Here is a 19007-nt window from a genome sequence, read left to right as displayed (position 1 = left end):
CTGGGGCTCGTATACCTGAACACCTAAGAAATAGCATGTTGCTCACATCTTTGCGGTTTCTTTGGAAAGACCTGATGGGTATTTGGGGTATATCGAAACACACATCAGATATGTTACCCATTTGTGGGAATTTATTGTTTAAACCGGGGATGGACAATAAAACATTTCAGGCTTGGGGACGCTTGGGCATTAGTCATCTTTTAAACCAGCAAGGGACACTATTAAGTTTGGGCGCTTTGGGTATTGGCTATGACATGAATAACATTTTTGCCTATAATCAAATTATACACTATGTGAAGACGGTAGACTCAGAGGCTTTGAAACATAGACATTGTCACCGAATAAGACAGTTTTTAACAGGAGGAGACACAGAACGACTCTCGGTCTCTAAGTTGTATAAGATCTTGGGGGAAATTGCCACTTCTAAAGGACCGGGAGTTAATATAAATGCGATGGGCCCGAGATTTAGCGAGACCAGGGCTGTCTTTGGATTTTGATATGTTAATTTCTAGAATTCCGGAGATGACTGGCAATGCAGGCTTCCGTGAATGCCAATACCGAATTTTGCATAGAGCATACCTCACAAAAGCTCAGATTTTTAGGATGGGAGGGGTGGAAGACCCACTATGTGAAAAATGTGGAAGATTACCTGGGTCATTGTTTCACTGTTTGTGGGAATGTTTTCGGGTACACCATTTTTGGAGGGAGGTTCTGCAATATCTATCCTTTCTGTTGGGCTCTGGGGTAGTGGACTCCCCGATGGGTGTGTTGCTGGATAAATATGAGGTGTTTGCACTGCAGAGCATATCTGGAAGACACTTGATCCGTAGGGCCTGATTGGTTGGCAAGAGGTTATTACTTTGTCAATGGGTGGGTAGTGCTCTCCCGGATTTCTGGCACTGGAGGAATAGATTCCATGAACTAATGTTGTGTGAGCGCCGAGGGGTGGGAGGTTCGAAGAGGAGGAGGAAGGCCTTTTTGGACATTTGGGGCCCGTATATTCAGACACTACATACCAGAGGTAGAAGTCTGGTCCTGAATTCCCTTTGATTTCACAGCAAGATACATTTCTGGAAGATATCTCAGGGTGGGTTAGGAGGGGAAGGGAGGGTAGACGGGAAGAGTATGATATAGAATGATGGGAGTCTGGGAGATGGGAAAAGGAAAAGGAAGATGGCATTTACAACCGTGATATGTTCCTCCTGCCCTGTGGGCGTTAACTTGTTGATGAATCACAACTTTGACATATGATGGAGGAGACATGGAAAGTAGTGACACACAGGAACTACAGGTACTGACTACAGAATGTTGACAGCATTCCATATTTATTTTCATTATGAGTCTTGCTGAACAAAGCTTCGGTTACTGTTTGATACAGTCCAAAGGTTCCTGTAAAGCTTTCTTGACAATAATTCTGTACAGATTTTCTCTTCAACAATGGATACAGTCAATAAACATATTACACAAAAGAAAAGGGAGGGGGATGGGGGTAGGGAAAGGGAGGGGGGGGGAAATAAAAATGTTGATGATAGAAGTTCAGATGTATTAGTACAGGTTTGAAATGTTTACTACTGGAGTTTTAAAGATTGGCATGATATTGTATCATTTATGCATTCATCAATAAAAACACTATTACATTAAAATGAATTCTTTGCTTTGATTTTCACTGAGGAAGATTTGGAAGAGACACCAGTGCCAGAAAAGGTATTCAGTGCTGATGAGTCAGAGAAACTGAAATAAATTGTTCTAAACCTGGAAGATTAATGGAGCAATTTGACAAACTGAAGAGTAGCAAATCGCCTGGACCAGATGGTATACATCCCCGAGTACTGATAAAATTGAAAAATGAATTTGCAGAGCTATTAGTAATATGTAATTTATTTGTAAAATCAAGCATGGTACCAGAAGATTGGACGGTGGCCAACATAAAGCCAGTTTTTTAAATTGGTTCCAGAGGGGATCCGGGAAATTATAGACCAGTGAGCCTGATGTCAGTGCCGGGCAAAATGGTAGATACTATTATAAAGAACAAAATTACAGAACTTATAAGCATGGATTAATGAGACAAGGCCAACATGGATTTAGTGAAAGGAAATCTTGCCTCACCAATCTACTACATTTCTTTGAGGAGGTGAATAAACATGTGGCTAAAGGTGAGCCAGTCAATATTGTATATTTGGATTTTCAAAAGGCATTTGACAAAATATCTCATGAGACTCCTGAGGAAATTGGAAAGTCATGGGATAGGAGGTAATGTCCTATTGTAGATTAAAAACTATTTAAAATATAGAAAACAGAGTAGGGTTAAATTGTCAGTATTTTTGATGGACAAGAGAAGATAGTGGGGTTCCCCAGGGGTCTGTGCTAGGTCTGTTGATTTTTAACATGTTTATAAATGATCTAGAGATTGGAATAACAAATGAGGTAATTACGTTTGCTACTGACACAAAGTTATTCAAAGTTTGTTAAATCTCCAGAGGATTGTGAAAAATTGCAAGAGGATCTTACGAGACTGGAAGACTTGACATCCAAATGGCAGATGACGTTTAATGTGAGCAAGTGCAAAGTGATGAATGTGGGAAAGAGGAACCCGAACTATAGCTACGTGATGCAAGGTTCCACATTAGGAGTCACCGCCCATGAAAAAGATCTAGGTGACATCGTTGATGATAATGTTGAAACCTTCTGCTCGATGTGCAGCGATGGCTAAGAAAGCAAGTAGAATGTTTGGAATTATTAAGAAGGAATGGAAAACAAAAATGAGAATGTTATAATGCTTTTGTATTGCTTCCTGGTGTGACTGCACCTCGAATACTGTGTGTAATTCTGGTTAACGCATCTCAAAAAAGATATTGGTGAAAGTATTTCTTCACTCAGTGTGTAGTTAAACTGGAATTCGTTGCCAGAGAACGTTGTTAAAGCAGTTAGTTTAGCAGGATTTAAAAAAGGTTTGGATAATTTCCTAAAAGAAGAGTCCATAAGCCATTATTAAGATGAACTTGGGAAATCCATTGCTTATTTCTAGGATAACAAAAATATGTGTGGGAGAAGGTATTTAGAAACACTTATAAATTGCAACTGAGGTAGAGTCTCATACCGCTTTGCATGGCTCCTTCTCACATCACTCCCGTGGTGAATCTGTGCTCGTGCACTGAACTTTAATCATTGACTCAAACCTCCTCCATCCTATGTTACAACTTATTCGCAATTCATTTATCATACTATGCTGTTCACTCTTATGTATAGATATATTCCAAAGACACTTAGCTTAACGAGCTGGTGTGGTCCACTTTCCAAGCTGGTGTGCCTGTTTCGCCACGCTTCGTCATTTAGCTATTGTGTGCCTCATCGTAGCTTCTTTCTAAGATAAGCAGCATAAAATTTGTTTTACTCTTGGGATCTTGCAGATATTTGTGACTTGTATTGGCCACTATTGGAATCAGGATACTGGGCTTGATGGATCTTCAGTCTTTCCCAGGATTTCAGCGCTTATGTTATGTTCTTGTCATCCAGTACAGCACAATACCCTTAAGGGGTGAATCACTTGAGAACTATTTTAATTCTGTCTCAATCTGCTGGTAGGTATACACAACCTATTGGTCTGTACTGGTCTGATAGGATGCTATGTAAGTATGTTTTCTTTCGGTGGGCCATAATAGGTCAGGTATTAGATGGTTGGCAGTCCACATTGGGCCTGTGCTTGTGGAGGCATCAGATTGCCTGAGGTGCCCTTAGTGTGCATATCTGGTACCCCTTAGGTAGAGGATGGGTTGAAGCAGCTGCCTAGCAGAGGTTTCCTCCATCCAGGGTCCAATAGTCGTGGAAGCAGGGCCGGTCTTAGGCAGAGGCGGCCGCTTAGGGGGGCCCCGCACGGCGCGCCTCAACTCTGCCTCTCCCTGAGTCTGACCCCCGCTCGCTCGGACCGCATGCGGCACGGCATCCGCATCATCATGATTGATCCCGCGCCGCTCACACCAATTCGTTCAGTGCCCCCGTCAGCTCTCGCGAGTCTCGCCACGCCCCCAGTGAAGTCCCAGCAGCAGGTGGCAGCACAACGTGCAGAACTCGACGGCCCGGCCCCGCCCCGACACAGAAGACAGACAGTTGCAGGCTTGCAGCAGGCACGACGAACGTCTCACCCCAGCTTCCTTCCGCCTTCCCGCTCAATTATGTCCCGCCTCCTTTGATGGTGTTTCCTGTTTCCGGACTACGAGGGCGGGTGGGAGACGAGTCATTGAGCGGGAAGGGAAGGAGCTGGAGCGTGGTCAAATCCTGAGCCATCGTCGATTCGCTGGGCCCTGGGGAGTTGAAGTGCGGCAGTGGCAGTGCCGAGTCCGAAGAAAGTCTCAAGTGAAGTGGAGCAGCACGAGCAGTGAGCACCCACACCCACCCACCACCGCTGCCAGGAGGAGCAACGAGCAAGTTTGCCCAGTGATTCGGAAGGTATGATTGATGATGCAGACTTTTGGGTGAGACTGAGACATCAAGTTCTTTCTGGAACCCAGGCTGAGGCTGCATGTGTGCTTAGGTGTTAGAAGAAGCTTAGCTCTGGTCTCTGGAGTCAAACCCAGGTGGTCTTCTATTAGCAGATTAACTGTCTCTGTCTGGGCTGGGCTGGCCTCTAAACCAATCTTTTAATGCTTTAAATACCATAAGACAGTGGTTCTTTCTTTCTTTCTTTAAATATTTAAAATAAAACCAAACCAAGTTAACATGGAACCAGATTTTTGTTGGTGTCAAGTTTCATAACTCACAAGACAACTAACAATAGAAAATGTTTCATGATAGCATTGTGCTTATTATTTCAATCAGTTTTTTTGTACAAGTTTAGCTTCATTTGTCTTTATTTGAAATTTCATAAATAAAATTTTTTTCTAAAAATGGAATAATCTTATCAATGGAGCAGAGCTATGGTGGGGTGGGGCTACGGTGGGGCCCCACCAAATTGGTCTGCATAGGGCCCCGCACTTGCTAAGACCGGCCCTGCGTGGAAGACACATTTTCCTGCTCATAACAGTTTGGCTTTTGAAAAGTCACATCTGTGGTGCAAAGTTTATGCAGAGTCCATTATTGCCACTCTTTCAGGTAAGGAGGCGGTCCACCTCTTTGGTGTGTATTTGAAGGCAGGTGAAGGGATTGACCCATTCTGGGCCTCTGGGAGGGCCTAAAGAAAGGTTTGACCTTGGTTTCACTTAAGATGCAGGTAGCAGCACTGGCTTATTTTGGGGGACATTTGCAAGGCCCGTTCTCTTGGAGGTCTATCCAGATGTGCTGTTAACTTCTCAAGGGTGTGACACACCTAAAGCCTCTGTGGCCTATTGTATCAGAAGGGAACCATAACCTCGTCCTGCGGGCTTGCTGTGCTGTCCTTTTAGCCTCTGCGCTCAATTTCAGTGAAGGATCTTACCCTGAAAGTTGTTTTTCTGGTGGTAATATATTTGGCCAGGAAGATTTCAGAATTACAGGCCCTGTCATGTAGATACCTTTTTTTTTGATTTATGGAAGCAGGGGTCTCTATCCGTACTGTTCCTTTCTTCCAAGGTGGTTACAGCGTTTCATCTTAATCAGTTGGTCTTCTTGCTGTCCTTTCACTGGATTGGGAGAAAGGTTTCAGGTAATTGGAAATGTTTGGATCAACCTAGGGCACTACTGCAGTATTTGTAGGTGACCAATGAGTTTCACAGATCTGATCATCCCTTTGTGGTGTTTGGTGGTCCTAGGAAAGGTGAGACCATCTTGTAGGTCCATATCTCATTGGATTAAGGAAACCATTGCCTCAGCTTATACACTCAAGGTTGTGAGCTGCCAAGAGATTTGCCACCTCACTTGAACAGAGGGCATGGCAGTGTCTTGATCCAAAGCCCAGGTGCTTGCTCCAGTTAAGATTTTCAGGGCCACCATCTGGTCAACATTGTATTCTTTTGCTAAGCAGTACAGACTGGATATTCAGGGAAGATATAGCTTTTGGGGCATGGGTCCTCTTGGCTAGTGCATGACTACACCCCACAGGTTCTTGATGTGTCTGATGGGAGGATAAGGAAGGAAAATTTTGGTTTTACTTGATAATTTTCTTTCCTTAAGTCCACCAGACCAGTCCAGATGCCCACCTTTTCTTCAGAAGTTTGTTGCATGACTCTTCCTTCCTTCCTTTTCGGTTGGCTCCACATAATGAGGTAGAAGGAGGGATCAGGTCTCGGGAAGGAGGTTCTCTGTCAGGGGTCGCCAGGATGCTTCTGTAAGTTTGGAAGAGAGTGGTGAGATTTGGCTTTGTTTAAAAAAAAATACTGGGGCAGCTGAGCCTGCAAAGTGGCTAATATAGAGTAGAGCTCACAGCACGATTGTTTCTGTCTCTGCTGCTAGGTGAGCATAGATGCACACATTCTGGACTGGATCTGGTAGTCTCAAGGAAGGCCACATGCTTTTCTGAAGTCTGCCCACTATTTCTGTCACTGATATGGCTTCTTCCCCTCCTGTGTCTCCCTGAAAGAGGGCTGGGATTTCCTGCCAGTCTACTGTATGGCAGCCTTCTCTGAAATTGACAACCCTATATCTCTGACCAGCCCACAAGACTCATATGAGTTTGCATGCATGCCAAAGACTTGTTCTAAGTTTGCTGAGGTCTCATGTTTCCAAATGTACCATCTCCACGTGGTTGTTGAACTGCATTGTTGTCTACTACCAGCTGGCAGGCATACTTCTCTAGATAGAATTAGGTAACACCAGCTCTATTCCAAATCAGAATCCATAGCCAGAATTTTAGTCACCTCCATTGCAGGTATGTGGAGAGCTGCAACTTGATTCTTCATTCACATCTCAAAAAACTACTGCCTCAATCGGTTTTCAAGGTTAGATGGGATCTTTGGGCAAAGTGTACGAACGAACTTCTTTACATAACTTGTTTCCTCATCCAACCATCCATTTGGCAGCTCTGTGACCTGGGTTGCCATCAACACACTATACAAAATACAGCAACCCTCAGCTATGTAGTCACCACTAATATGGCTGCATCTATTCTGCCTGTTGATGGAGAAGACGAACACATTTGCCTCTAGAAGATTTTCTCCATAGACAGAAGGCTAATGCTGCCACACAATCACTGCCACCTTCCCCTCTTCGTTTGAAGCGCAGATCAGCTTTGGTACAGGCTAAAGAGCATCAGAAGATAACACCAGCGCAAACAGCCCCACAGATTCCTTAGAAAAGCAAAGTCCATCCCTGATCCATCTGACATCACCACTTGTGTGACTTCATTGTGATGCTGTCCCTGTTACAGATATGTAACTCTGCTTTACCTGTGGAGAATCTCTTTGAAAACTCTTGAATAGAATGAGCAAGTTGCAGTTTTTCATCAATATGGGGTCTGTGTAACAGATGGGACTCAGTTTGTTGGTTTTTCAACTTCTGTTGTAGTACTGAAGGGGAGTACACATTAAGGTGTATTTTCAAAGTGCTTAGTAACCTATGGAACTTTGTAAGTCTTAAGTGCTTTGAAAATGAGCCCCATTGACTCTGAAAGTAGTAAGGTCCAAGCACTGCTTTTGATACCTGGGCTAACATGTAACCCCTTATTCCTTGTCTAAAAACAAATACTGCTTTTAAAGGTGATCTCAGGTTTTTTTGTTGTTGTTTTTTTGCAAATCAGTATATGTTTCATACTGTCCATATCAAGTGGGGTTACAAATGTGGCTGTTTCTGTGTGTTCAGATGCTGTCCTTGAAAACTGGGGCTCAAGCTCAGTAGAGAAGAGTGACGTGAGCTCCATGGTGGGAGAAGGTTTCATTGAGGTTCTGACAAAGAAACAGCGCCGTTTACTGGAAGAGGAGCGCCGCAAAAAGGAACAAGCAGTGCAGGTGAGTTGGAGGGGTGGTCTAAGCCTAAGGTTCATAGGCAAGTAAAGGTGGAATACAGGGAGAGAGGTCTGTGCATGAACTGCCAGGACGCTATAGACTGAGGATCAGCAAGAGGTGGGAGAGTTCTCAAGGTCAGATAGGTTGATCTGTATGCAAGAGGGAGCTTAATGTGTGAGGTTCAGGGGAGGAAAAGCTATGGGCAATATGCAGCATTGTTTAAGGGTAAGAATCAGTAAATGGGGTGCTTTAGATGAGATGCGGGGGTAAGGAGAAAGAATGTGCCCTAAAGCAGAAAGCCTTCAATTCCCAGAACCCAATTTTTTATTGTATCCTATTTTAAAGAGGTACAATAAAACCTTCCATACATTCAGCAGTCCAAACAGCGTAAACAAATGTTCATGAATTATCACAAAACAAAGTTCAGCCTCCTTTTGTTTAAAATTTTTCTTTTTCTTTTTTTCTTTTTTTTAATTTACATTCAACAATCACAGGAAATCTACCCTGCAGTTTCCACATACTGGAAAAAACAACAATACAATATTACTACTACTACTACTACTTAACATTTCTAGAGCGCTACTAGGGTTACGCAGCGCTGTACAATTTAACAAAGAGAGACAGTCCCTGCTCAAAGAGCTTACAATCTAATAGACAAGTGAACGGTCGGTCCGATAGGGGCAGTCAAATTGGGGCAGTCTGGATTCACTGAACGGTAAGGGTTAGGTGCCGAACGCAGCATTGAAGAGGTGGGCTTTAAGCAAAGACTTGAAGACAATATTCAAAAAGAAACATAAGGATAATTCAGTCTTATCAATTAGTCCACAAAAAAAGGGAAATAAGGGAACCAGGGACAAGGAAATTAAATGAAGAAAATTTTTGTTTTCCTCCACGACCCTCCAGACCGGTCAAGACGCGTGGGTTATGTCCTCCTACCAGCAGAGGGAGACTGAGAAACACTGAGCTTTTGAATACTGTATATATAACCTGTGCAGTACATCCACTAGCCAGTATTTTCTCAGTCTCAGCAGAGGTAGAAGGACAGCCTGTGCAGTCTTCAATAGTCTGGTGAGGTAGTTTGACTATTCGGTTAAGGGGATTTTACTCTTCTTGCCAATTTATTGGTTTTTGACTATTCCCTGTACGTGTGTTGAAAAAAAAAAAAAAAGTGCTTCGGGGCCCTGGGTCCGGTGGGGCCCAGTTTTTTCCCCCTAGGGTGTCACACCTGTTTTCAGGTCCCTCCCCCTGTGCTGCTCTCTATGGAGATTCTGGCAGCTTTGTGCCTCGGCTGCTTTTATAATATTGTAGCCTTGAGTGCCTCCCACTTCTCAGCTGCCAATTTGTGTTGACATCTCTTTAAGAGCTATCTGGGCCTGTATCAGAGTAGGAACGGACGGCAGGTTCGATTCCTGTTTCCATATCATCATGCTGATCAATCCATAGACTGGTGGGTTGTGTCCATCTACCAGCAGGTGGAGATAGAGAGCAATCCTTTTGCCTCCCTATATGTGGTCATGTGCTGCCGGAAACTCCTCAGTATGTTCTCTATCTCAGCAGGTGGTGGTCACACACAGCAGCAGCTCTGGCTAGGTCTCCAAGCCTAATTTTTAGGTTTTGTTGAGTACCTGGGGTTGAGGGCTCTTCTTGAGCAAGTGCAAACCTGGTGGCGCCAGGTCCCTCCTTTTCTCCCCCCTCCCGCTGGCTCCGTTAAAAAAAAAAATAAAAAAATTTGGCATCGGAGGGCGAGGGCGCGAAGAATCGCTCCCCGGACCGCGTGTGCGGGGATGCGGGGGGTCTTAAAGTCTGATTCGCCCTTGTTGGGTGTCAGTTCGGAGGCCAGTCAGTGTCCCGGGTCTTCCTCCGGTGCGGCGGTTTTTCCCGCCACAAAAACCCATCCCCCGCTGCTCGCCTCCGCCATCTTGGCCGGCCACTCTGCTCGGACGGCTTCTTCTTGGGCCGCCCTTGAGCTGGGAGACGTTAATGCCATGGCCGCCCTTGATTTGGGCGACGGCAAAAAAGCGGCTAAAGTTAAGCGCCGTTCTTCCCGCGCGGCTCCTTCGCGGAGTGTCGCGCCGGACGCCATCTTGGATGCACAGCATGTTTCTCCCCCGCTCTTGCGAGCGCCGGTTGAGGGTGCGTCTAGGGCTATGGCCCAGGCTGCTGAAGTGCACAGTCTGGGGGGTTTCTCCCCCGAGTTTATTTTGCTGCTGCATCAGGCCTTCCTTATGCAAAACGCTGCCCCTTCTTCCTTGTCCGATAAAGGGGTTGAGGCCCCCGGAAGTAAACGCCCTCAGGTGGATTCCCAGGCCTTAGAGGACTCTGTCTCCTCTGATGTAGATGAGGGCAGCGTATCCGAGTTCTCCCAACGGTCCTTTGGGGATTCCTTGGAGGAGACGGATTCCCGCTCGGATGGAGCGGATGACCCCTCTGCAGCGCGGATCTTTCGCTCAGAGGATTTGCCCAACCTGTTAGTGCAGGCCATGAGCATTTTGAAGATTTCCTCTCCAGAGGACGTCTCTCCCTCAGCCCCAGTTGGCTCCGCCATTATGCTGGGGACGAAGCGCCCACCTAGAACCTTCCACGTGCATGATGCCATGCACACCTTAATTTCGGCTCAATGGGATGTCCCGGAAGCGAGCCTCAAAGTGGCTAGGGCTATGTCCCGCCTCTATCCTTTGCCTGAAAGTGAACGGGAGGCCTTTCTTTGGCCTACCGTGGATTCTTTAATCACTGCGGTGACTAAGAAAACGGCGTTGCCGGTGGAAGGTGGCACGGCCCTAAAGGACGCCCAAGACAGAAGATTGGAGGCGGCCTTAAGGTCGTCCTTCGAGGCAGCTGCCTTAAGTTTGCAGGCAGTTTGCGGCTCCTATGTGGCCAGGGCGTGCCTCACGATTGTGCAGTGGGCTTCCCCCTCGGATCCTTCCTTGAGGGCTGATTGGCCGGCCCTTGAATCGGGCTTGGCTTATTTGGCAGACTTACTGTATGATGTCTTGAGAGCCTCGGCTAAAGGTATGGCTCAGACAGTCTCTGCGCGGCGGTGGCTTTGGCTGAAACATTGGTCTGCTGACCACGCCTCTAAGTCCCGCCTGGCTAAGTTGCCTTTTAAAGGCAAGCTGCTCTTTGGGGTCGAGCTGGACAAAATTGTGACCGATCTCGGCACGTCTAAGGGCAAGAGGTTACCAGAGGTCAGGGCTCGGGCCAGTGCTCGCCCCGGTATCTCCAGAGGATGGTTTCAGGAAGCCCGTCTGTACCGCCCAGGCAAGTCGGGCTCCTCTGCCCCCTCTTCCTTCAAGAGGAACTTCTCCCCCAAGCAGCATTCCTTTCGCAGAGACCGCCGTCCTGGAGGTGCGCCCTCCGGTCCTCCCCCAGGGTCTCGTACCCAATGACGGGGTCCTGGTCCATGGCCCAGTGCAGATTGGAGGACGCCTGTCCTCGTTTCTGGGCGAGTGGACCAGGGTAACTTCAGACGCTTGGGTGCTGGAAGTCATCAGAGACTGCTACAAGCTAGATTTCTGCCGACCTTTAAGAGACGGGTTTGTACTCTCTCCCTGCAAGTCTCCGGTCAAAGCTGTGGCAGTGCAGCAGACCTTGGACAATCTGATCCGCCTGGGTGCGGTCGTTCCGGTACCAGAAAATCAGCTTGGCAAGGGACGTTACTCCATTTACATTGTGGTACCACAGAAAGGAGGTTCTGTACGGCCTATCCTCGACCTCAAAGGGGTCAATCGGGCCTTGAAAGTTCGGCACTTTCGCATGGAGACTCTCCGCTCTGTTATAGCGGCAGTGAAAGCAGGGGAGTTCCTGGCATCCTTGGACATCAAGGAAGCGTACTTGCATATTCCCATCTGGCCTCCTCATCAACGCTTTCTGCGTTTTGCAGTCCTGGGCCGACACTTCCAGTTCAGAGCCCTCCCGTTCGGGTTGGCTACTGCTCCGCGGACCTTCTCCAAAGTAATGGTGGTCATCGTGGCCTTCCTGCGAAAGGAAGGAGTACAAGTCCATCCTTATCTGGACGACTGGTTGATCCGAGCCTCCTCTTATGCAGAGTGCGGCAAAGCTGTGGACCGGGTGATTGCTCTTTTGAGCTCCCTGGGGTGGATCATCAACTGGGAGAAAAGCCAGCTGCGCCCAACTCAGTCCCTGGAGTATCTGGGAGTTCGATTCGACACCTAAGTGGGCAGAGTGTTCCTGCCGGACAATCGGATTGTCAAACTTCAGGCTCAGGTGGACCAGTTCCTAGTAGCCTCTCCGCTTCGGGCTTGGGACTATGTGCAGCTGTTGGGCTCTATGACGGCCACGATGGAAGTAGTGCCCTGGGCCAGGGCTCATATGAGACCACTACAACACTCTCTGCTGCAGCGCTGGACTCCGGTGTCGGAGGATTACGCTGTGCGCCTTCCCTTGGATCCAGCAGTGCGCAAGGCGCTGAGCTGGTGGCTGAGGCCAGACAAGCTGTCCGCAGGAATGCCTCTTTTCACCCCGGAGTGGGTTGTCGTCACGATGGACGCCTCTTTGATGGGCTGGGGAGCCCACTGCTTGGGAAGGACAGCGCAGGAGCTCTAGTCTCCTGCAGAGGGAAAGTGGTCTATCAACCTCCTGGAACTCAGAGCCATTCGGTTGGCGCTTTTGGAGTTCCTCCCGGTACTGGCGTTGAAGCCAGTACGGGTCCTGTCGGACAATGCCACGGCTGTGGCCTATGTCAACCGCCAGGGAGGTACCAAGAGCGCCCCTCTAGCCAAGGAAGCCATGAATCTATGCCAGTGGGCGGAAGCGAACCTGAAACAGCTGTCGGCGGCCCACATTGCCGGAGTCATGAATGTCAAGGCGGACTTTCTCAGTCGCCATACCTTGGATCCCGGAGAGTGGCAGCTATCTGCTCAGACGTTCTTGGACATCACGAAGCGCTGGGGCCAGCCGAGCCTAGATCTGATGGCGTCATCGGCCAATTGCCAAGTGCCGCGCTTTTTCAGCAGAGGACGGGACCCTCGATCTCTGGGAGTAGATGCTCTTCTCCAACAGTGGCCGACACAGGAGCTCCTCTATGTGTTCCCACCCTGGCCCATGTTGGGCAGGGTGCTAGGCTGGATGGCAAATCATCCGGGCCGGATAATCCTGGTGGGTCCGGTCTGGCCCAGACGTCCCTGGTGTGCGGACTTGATCAGGCTCTCAGTGGACGGCCCTCTGCGGCTGTCAGCGGAGCGGGGCCTATTGCATCAGGGTCCCGTGGTGATGGAGGATCCCTCCCCCTTTGGTCTTACGGCCTGGCTATTGAGCGGCAGCGTCTGAGGAAGAAGGGCTTCTCAGACAAAGGTCATCGCCACTATGCTGAGAGCGAGGAAGCGCTCTACTTCTACTGCTTACGCCAGGGTTTGGCGTACCTTTGCATCGTGGTGTGAGGCAGGCTCTCTTTCTCCCTTCACTGCTCCAATTTCTTCAATGTTGGCGTTCCTGCAAGAAGGTCTGGAGAAAGGCCTGTTGCTCAGTTCCCTTAAGGTCCAGGTAGCGGCTCTGGCTTGCTTCAGGGGTCGCCTGAGGGGGGGTTCACTGGCCTCGCAGCCAGATGTGGTGCGCTTTCTCAAGGGAGTTAATCACCTACGCCCTTCTCTGCGCTCGGTGGTGCCTCTGTGGAATCTCAATCTGGTGCTAAGAGCCTTGCAGAAGCCGCCTTTTGAACCCTTGTCGAGGGCATCTCTGAAAGATCTGACGTTGAAAGCAGTCTTTTTGGTGGCTATCAGTTCAGCCAGATGAGTTTCCGAGCTCCAGGCGCTATCATGTCGAGAGCCCTTCCTGCAGTTCACGGAGGCAGGAGTGTCTATTCGCACGGTGCCTTCCTTCCTGCCCAAGATTGTTTCTCGTTTCCATGTGAATCAGCAGCTCTGCCTACCCTCCTTTCGTAGGGAGGACTACCCAGAGGAGTACTCTGCTCTCAAATTTCTGGATGTGAGACGAGTCATCATCAGATACTTGGAAGTGACCAATGATTTCCAGAAGTCGGATCATCTGTTTGTGCTGTTCGCAGGTCCTCGTAAGGGTCTGCAGGCATCCAAGCCTACAGTGGCACGATGGGTCAAGGAAACCATTGCAGCGGCTTATGTGGCCGCGGGGAAGATGCCGCCTATCCAGCTGAAGGCTCACTCCACTGGAGCACAGGCGGCCTCGATGGCAGAGGCCGGGTCCGTCTCCTTGGAAGAGATTTGTAAGGCGGCAACTTGGGCATCGGCTCATACCTTCTCCAGGCATTACCGCTTGACTGTGGCTGCTCGGGTGGAGGCCTGGTTTGGAGCTTCAGTGTTGCGGTCAGGGATTTCTATGTCCCGCCCTGGGTGAGTACTGCTTCGGTACATCCCACCAGTCTATGGATTGATCAGCATGATGATATGGAAGGTAAAATTATGTATCATACCTGATAATTTTCTTTCCATTAATCATAGCTGATCAATCCATAGCCCCTCCCAGATATCTGTACTGTTTGTATTCTGGTTGCATTTCAGGTTCAAGTTTTTTTCAATTGAATTTTTCTGGAGTTGAGACGATTTTGTGTTACAGTGAGCTGCTGCATTCCTCTCCCCTCCATTTTACGGGGCTGGATTGAGACCTAAATTCTGCCAGCGCTCCCTCCCGCTTCGTGCGGCTGTAGGGCAGCTTTGTACTCCTCTCGCTTCGGTGGTGTTAGGGTCAGTCAGCTCCTCCCGCGGTTGCGGTTGCAGGATAAGCCAGATCCCCCCGCATCAGCGGGTGTGGTGTCCCTCCCCCGCTCCGCGGGGATGAGCTGGACGGATTCCCCTCCACCGTTTCGGCGGTGGTGAGCTGGGCAGAGTGTCCCTTTGTGGGTGTAATTTGCTGAGTCCTGCGGATGGAGCTTTGATATCGACATACTGAGGAGTTTCCGGCAGCACATGACCACATATAGGGAGGCAAAAGGATTGCTCTCTATCTCCACCTGCTGGTAGATAGACACAACCACCAGTCTATGGATTGATGGAAAGAAATGATTAATGGAAAGAAAATTATCAGGTATGATACATAATTTTACCTTCCCTCCCCCAGGGCTTAACCCTGTACGCATTGCACATGGACTCCAATACTGTTTCAAACTTGTTTTCTCCATAGTTATGCTTCACTGTTAACATGTTCTATTGTGTAAATATCCTATATTGACAGCCATTTGGTCAGTGATGGAGGGGGTCTACCTCCCTCCAGACTGCTGTCAGATTCATTTTATCTGCCTTCCAGCGGTGCTTCACTGTATAGGAAAGTGAGGAATTTTTAAATTAAGAAGAAACACCTCTGGATCCCATGAGACTTCAACTCCAATAATTGTTTTTATATTGAATGGCTTTCCAATAAGATCTCAGCCTTCTACACTGTCACCAGATGTGTTCCATCATTCCCACTGATTTACAACCTTTCCAACTCAAATATGAAACCTGCAGGAAATTACTTTCCAGCCCCAGGGCCAGATGCACTAAACTTAACGAGCCATTAACAAGCAAGTAGTAAACCCTGGCATGCACTAAAGGCTTCTCCCAGCCATTTTCCGATCACGGTAGCAGCTAACGAAAACGGAATGCAGATGAGCGAATTAGTATTCTAATGTGTAGAAACCGTATTGTAATGAGATGCACTACCATTTTCCGATTCCCTTACCGTGGAAACCCCTAACGGGAGGTCTGCACCTCTCGTTGGGGCTGCTGTGAGGGAATCGTAAAGAAAATAAAAACATCCAAGTGCTCGTCAGGGACGTCTTCCTGCAGCTTTTGTGATGGGCGTCCTTCTTGGACGTGTTTTTCTTATATGCAACTAGCCGTTAAGCCCGTTAAAACGGGCGAGTATTGGTATGGGGGTTTTCCAAGGCCCCCTCCCCTCGCCGCTGCAAGGCCCCCTTCCCTCCCACCTTGCCACTGCAAGGCCCCCTTCCCTCCCAGCTCCAAGGGCCCCCCTCTCCCAGCTCCAAGGCCCCCCTCCTTCTGACCTCCCATGTCCAGCATCCTCCCTCTTTCCCTGCCAGCTGCAAGGCCCTCTGTCCCTCCCCCTCCCAGCTCCAAGGGCCCTCTGTCCCTCCCCCTCCAAGCTCCAAGGCCCCCCTCCTTTTGATACCTCTCATGTCCAGCATTTCTCCTGCCCTCCCCTCCCTCCCCCACAAGGTCGCCGCCGCCCCCCTTCCACCCGGCCCAGGCCCTCTCTTCGCTATTGAACTTACAGCGCCGAAACCGCAGCAGGCAGATCAGCTGAGCTGCCTTCAGTCTTCCTTCTCTGCCTGTGTCCCGCCCTCGTGTGACGTAACGTCGGCGAGGGCGGGACACAGGCAGGGAAGGAAGGTCGAGGGGAGCTCAGCTGATCTGCCTGCTGCGGTTTCGGCGCTGTAAGTTCAATAGCGAAGAGAGGGCCTGGGCCGGGTGGAAGGGGGGCGGCGGCGACCTTGTGGGGGAGGGAGGGGAGGGCAGGAGAAATGCTGGACATGAGAGGTATCAAAAGGAGGGGGGCCTTGGAGCTTGGAGGGGGAGGGACAGAGGGCGCTGTAAGTTCAATAGCGAAGAGAGGGCCTGGGTGGACGGGGGGCGGCGGCAGCGACTCCAGGTGGGGGAAGCGGTAGCGGCGACCTCGGGGGGGGGGGGGGGAATGGTAGCGACCTCGGCGGTTCCCTTCCTCCCCTTCATGCAATTTCCCTCTCTGTCCCGCCCCCGTCATCACGTATTGACACGGGGCGGGGCCGAGAGGGAAGTCTCTACTGCGCATTTGCGGGTGCGTACGGTCACTCGCAATTTATATGTTTGATTAGGAAGGACTTCTATGAAGAAAAAAAAAAGACGTCCCTGTTTTTCTTACCTGCATAAACTGACCACAAGCACAGTTCTCTCAACAGTCCCCTCCAAGGTTGTTTTTAGCTTGTGTCCCCCCCCCCCCCCCAGGATCAGAACGTGTGAGGACGTTCAAATCAAAACTTTTTGGATGTCCCTCTCTCCAGGTCTCTCTCAGCCAATCCCAGTGCGTTTAGCTGTTAGCAGTATCAGCTAAACGCGCTGTGATTGGCTGAGAGAGACCTGGAGGGAGGGACGTCCAAAAAGTTTTGATTTGGACGTACTCGCACGTTCCGATCCTCGGGGGGCGGGGGGGGGGGGGGGGGCGCAAGCTCAAAACATTGCAGGTAGGAAAAACACGTCCAAGAAGGACGCCCATCACAAAAGCTACAGGAAGACGTCCAGCTCATGTTAGACGTCCCTGACGAGCACTTGGATGTGTTTTTTCTTCACAGAAGTCCTTCCTAATTGCCTGATGTAAGCCTGCCTTTAACATGCAAAGCAGTAAACAATGGAAATGTTACACAAGCGAAGAGCAGTAGCACTTAATTTAACTGGGGCTCTTTTCAGCACTGTTTCTCTTCTGAGGTTCAGGCTGCTGACAAGTTTCCTGCTCGTCAGGGACATCCTTTTTTTTGTTTTTGCTTTTTTGAGTGGTGTGGACCACTGTTTGAGTAGTAACATAGTAGATGACGGCAGAAAAAGACCTGCACGGTCCATCCAGTCTGCCCAACAAGACAACTCATGTGTGCTACTTTGATTTGTACCTGTGCTCTTCAGGGCACAGACCGTATAAGTCTGCCCAGCACTAGCCCCACCTCCCAACCACCGGCTCTGGCATAGACCGTATAAGTCTGCCCAGCACTATCCCCGCCTCCCACCACCGGCTCTGGCACAGACCGTATAAGTCTGCCCAGCACTATCCCCGCCTCCCACCACCGGCTCTGGCACAGACCGTATAAGTCTGCCCAGCGCTATCCCTGCCTCCCAACCTCCAGTCCCGCCTCCCACCACTGGCTCTGGCACAGACCTGATGTAAGCCTGCCTTTAACATGCAAAGCAGTAAACAATGGAAATGTTACACAAGCGAAGAGCAGTAGCACTTAAATTAACTGGGGCTCTTTTCAGCACAGGAGGCAGTAAGTACTTGATAGGTAAGCAGGTGTCAAAAAGAAATCATTTAATGTTTATATTCCATCTATTGTAAGACTAGAAGGTTAATTACAAAGTTACTAAAATTATATAACAGATCATTTTGTTAATTTGGGATTCTTCTCCTAGGCTCCTCCTAAGGGACGTATTCTTACCTCTCGAATTCCTCCACGCTTTGCAAAGAAGCAGAATGGCATATGTCTGGAACATGGTGATGTTGCTATATCTGGCAACAACCTGAGAACTGAAATCTGGGAAAACAACATCCAAGGTAAAAAGAGAAGCATAGTGGTGGGATTATCTGTGCAAAACTGTTGGCATTCTCAGCAACATTGAGAAGCAACCTGCACAATTGAAAGTCTGTTTGTTTGGTGGAGATGTATGAGCTTTCTATTATGATAGACATTTTCACGGTTTTTTCTGAGAACCATGGTGGTAGTTGATTTTTGAAGGTATGTTTGGAACTTGGACTTTCACAGTTCCAGCCTTAGTGCTGAACCCTGTTGGCTTTGCTGCAGTGTTAACACCCCGATATTGTGTTGATAATGTCCTAGTGGTATTTAATATTTGCTCAACAAAGGAGAAATTAGCGCTTACCTGCTGATTTTCTTTCCCTGAGTCTCGTCCATTCCTGACGAGTGGTATATGCTCTCCAACCATCAGATGTAAACTGAGAACTGCTAAGTGATATCACTGTATAAAGTCCTATGCAGCCCTGAGTCAGCCAGTATTTCTATTGACAAAGCAAAGAGAGAGAGAGAATAACAGCCCCCCTCCCCCCCCCCCCGGCACAACAGTCCCAAAGGAAGAAGAAGAGCCTGAAATGCAGTTCAAAAGCACTGCATACAATCAACAATTGGATCATTGAGCCTTCCAGTTCCAGGCACCATCTGCCGCCTCAGACCTATAAACCAAGAGCCCTAACAAGCAAATGATGGTAGACAGCTATGTACCCACACCATCCAGGCGGGTTCAGGAATGATCCGGAGAGACTTGAGGAAAGAAAATTGGCAGGTAAGATCTAATTTCTCCATTATATCTCCAGACCTTTCCTGACAAGTGAGAAGTACAGAGCAGTACTCAATGATTCCAGGATGCAGACAACGTCTGAAACAGTGCCATTGCACCAAAGGCAGCATTCTGTCTCACTTGGACATCCAGCCTGTAATGTTTCGCGAAAGAGTTCAGGGTCGTCCATATTGCAGCCCTG

At 48.8% G+C, this 19007-nt stretch overlaps 1 protein-coding gene across 6 annotated transcripts in view; it reads left to right on the top strand.

Moving 5' to 3' along the window:
* PRRC2B (proline rich coiled-coil 2B) overlaps positions 1-19007 on the top strand; it is a 353949-nt gene that overhangs the window by 177918 nt on the left and 157024 nt on the right. For all 6 annotated transcript variants that reach the window (XR_003942611.1, XM_030207802.1, XM_030207800.1 and 3 more), the window contains 2 exons: positions 7705-7850; positions 17927-18068. Coding sequence is in view for 5 of the 6 variants with exons in the window: in XM_030207802.1 (XP_030063662.1) it covers positions 7705-7850; positions 17927-18068 (288 nt within the window). In the remaining variant the exon portion in view is untranslated. The remainder of the gene's footprint in view (positions 1-7704; positions 7851-17926; positions 18069-19007) is intronic.

Source organism: Microcaecilia unicolor, chromosome 6, assembly GCF_901765095.1.
Source record: "Microcaecilia unicolor chromosome 6, aMicUni1.1, whole genome shotgun sequence".
NCBI lineage: Eukaryota > Metazoa > Chordata > Amphibia > Gymnophiona > Siphonopidae > Microcaecilia > Microcaecilia unicolor.
This window is presented reverse-complemented; position numbering and strand designations above follow the sequence as displayed.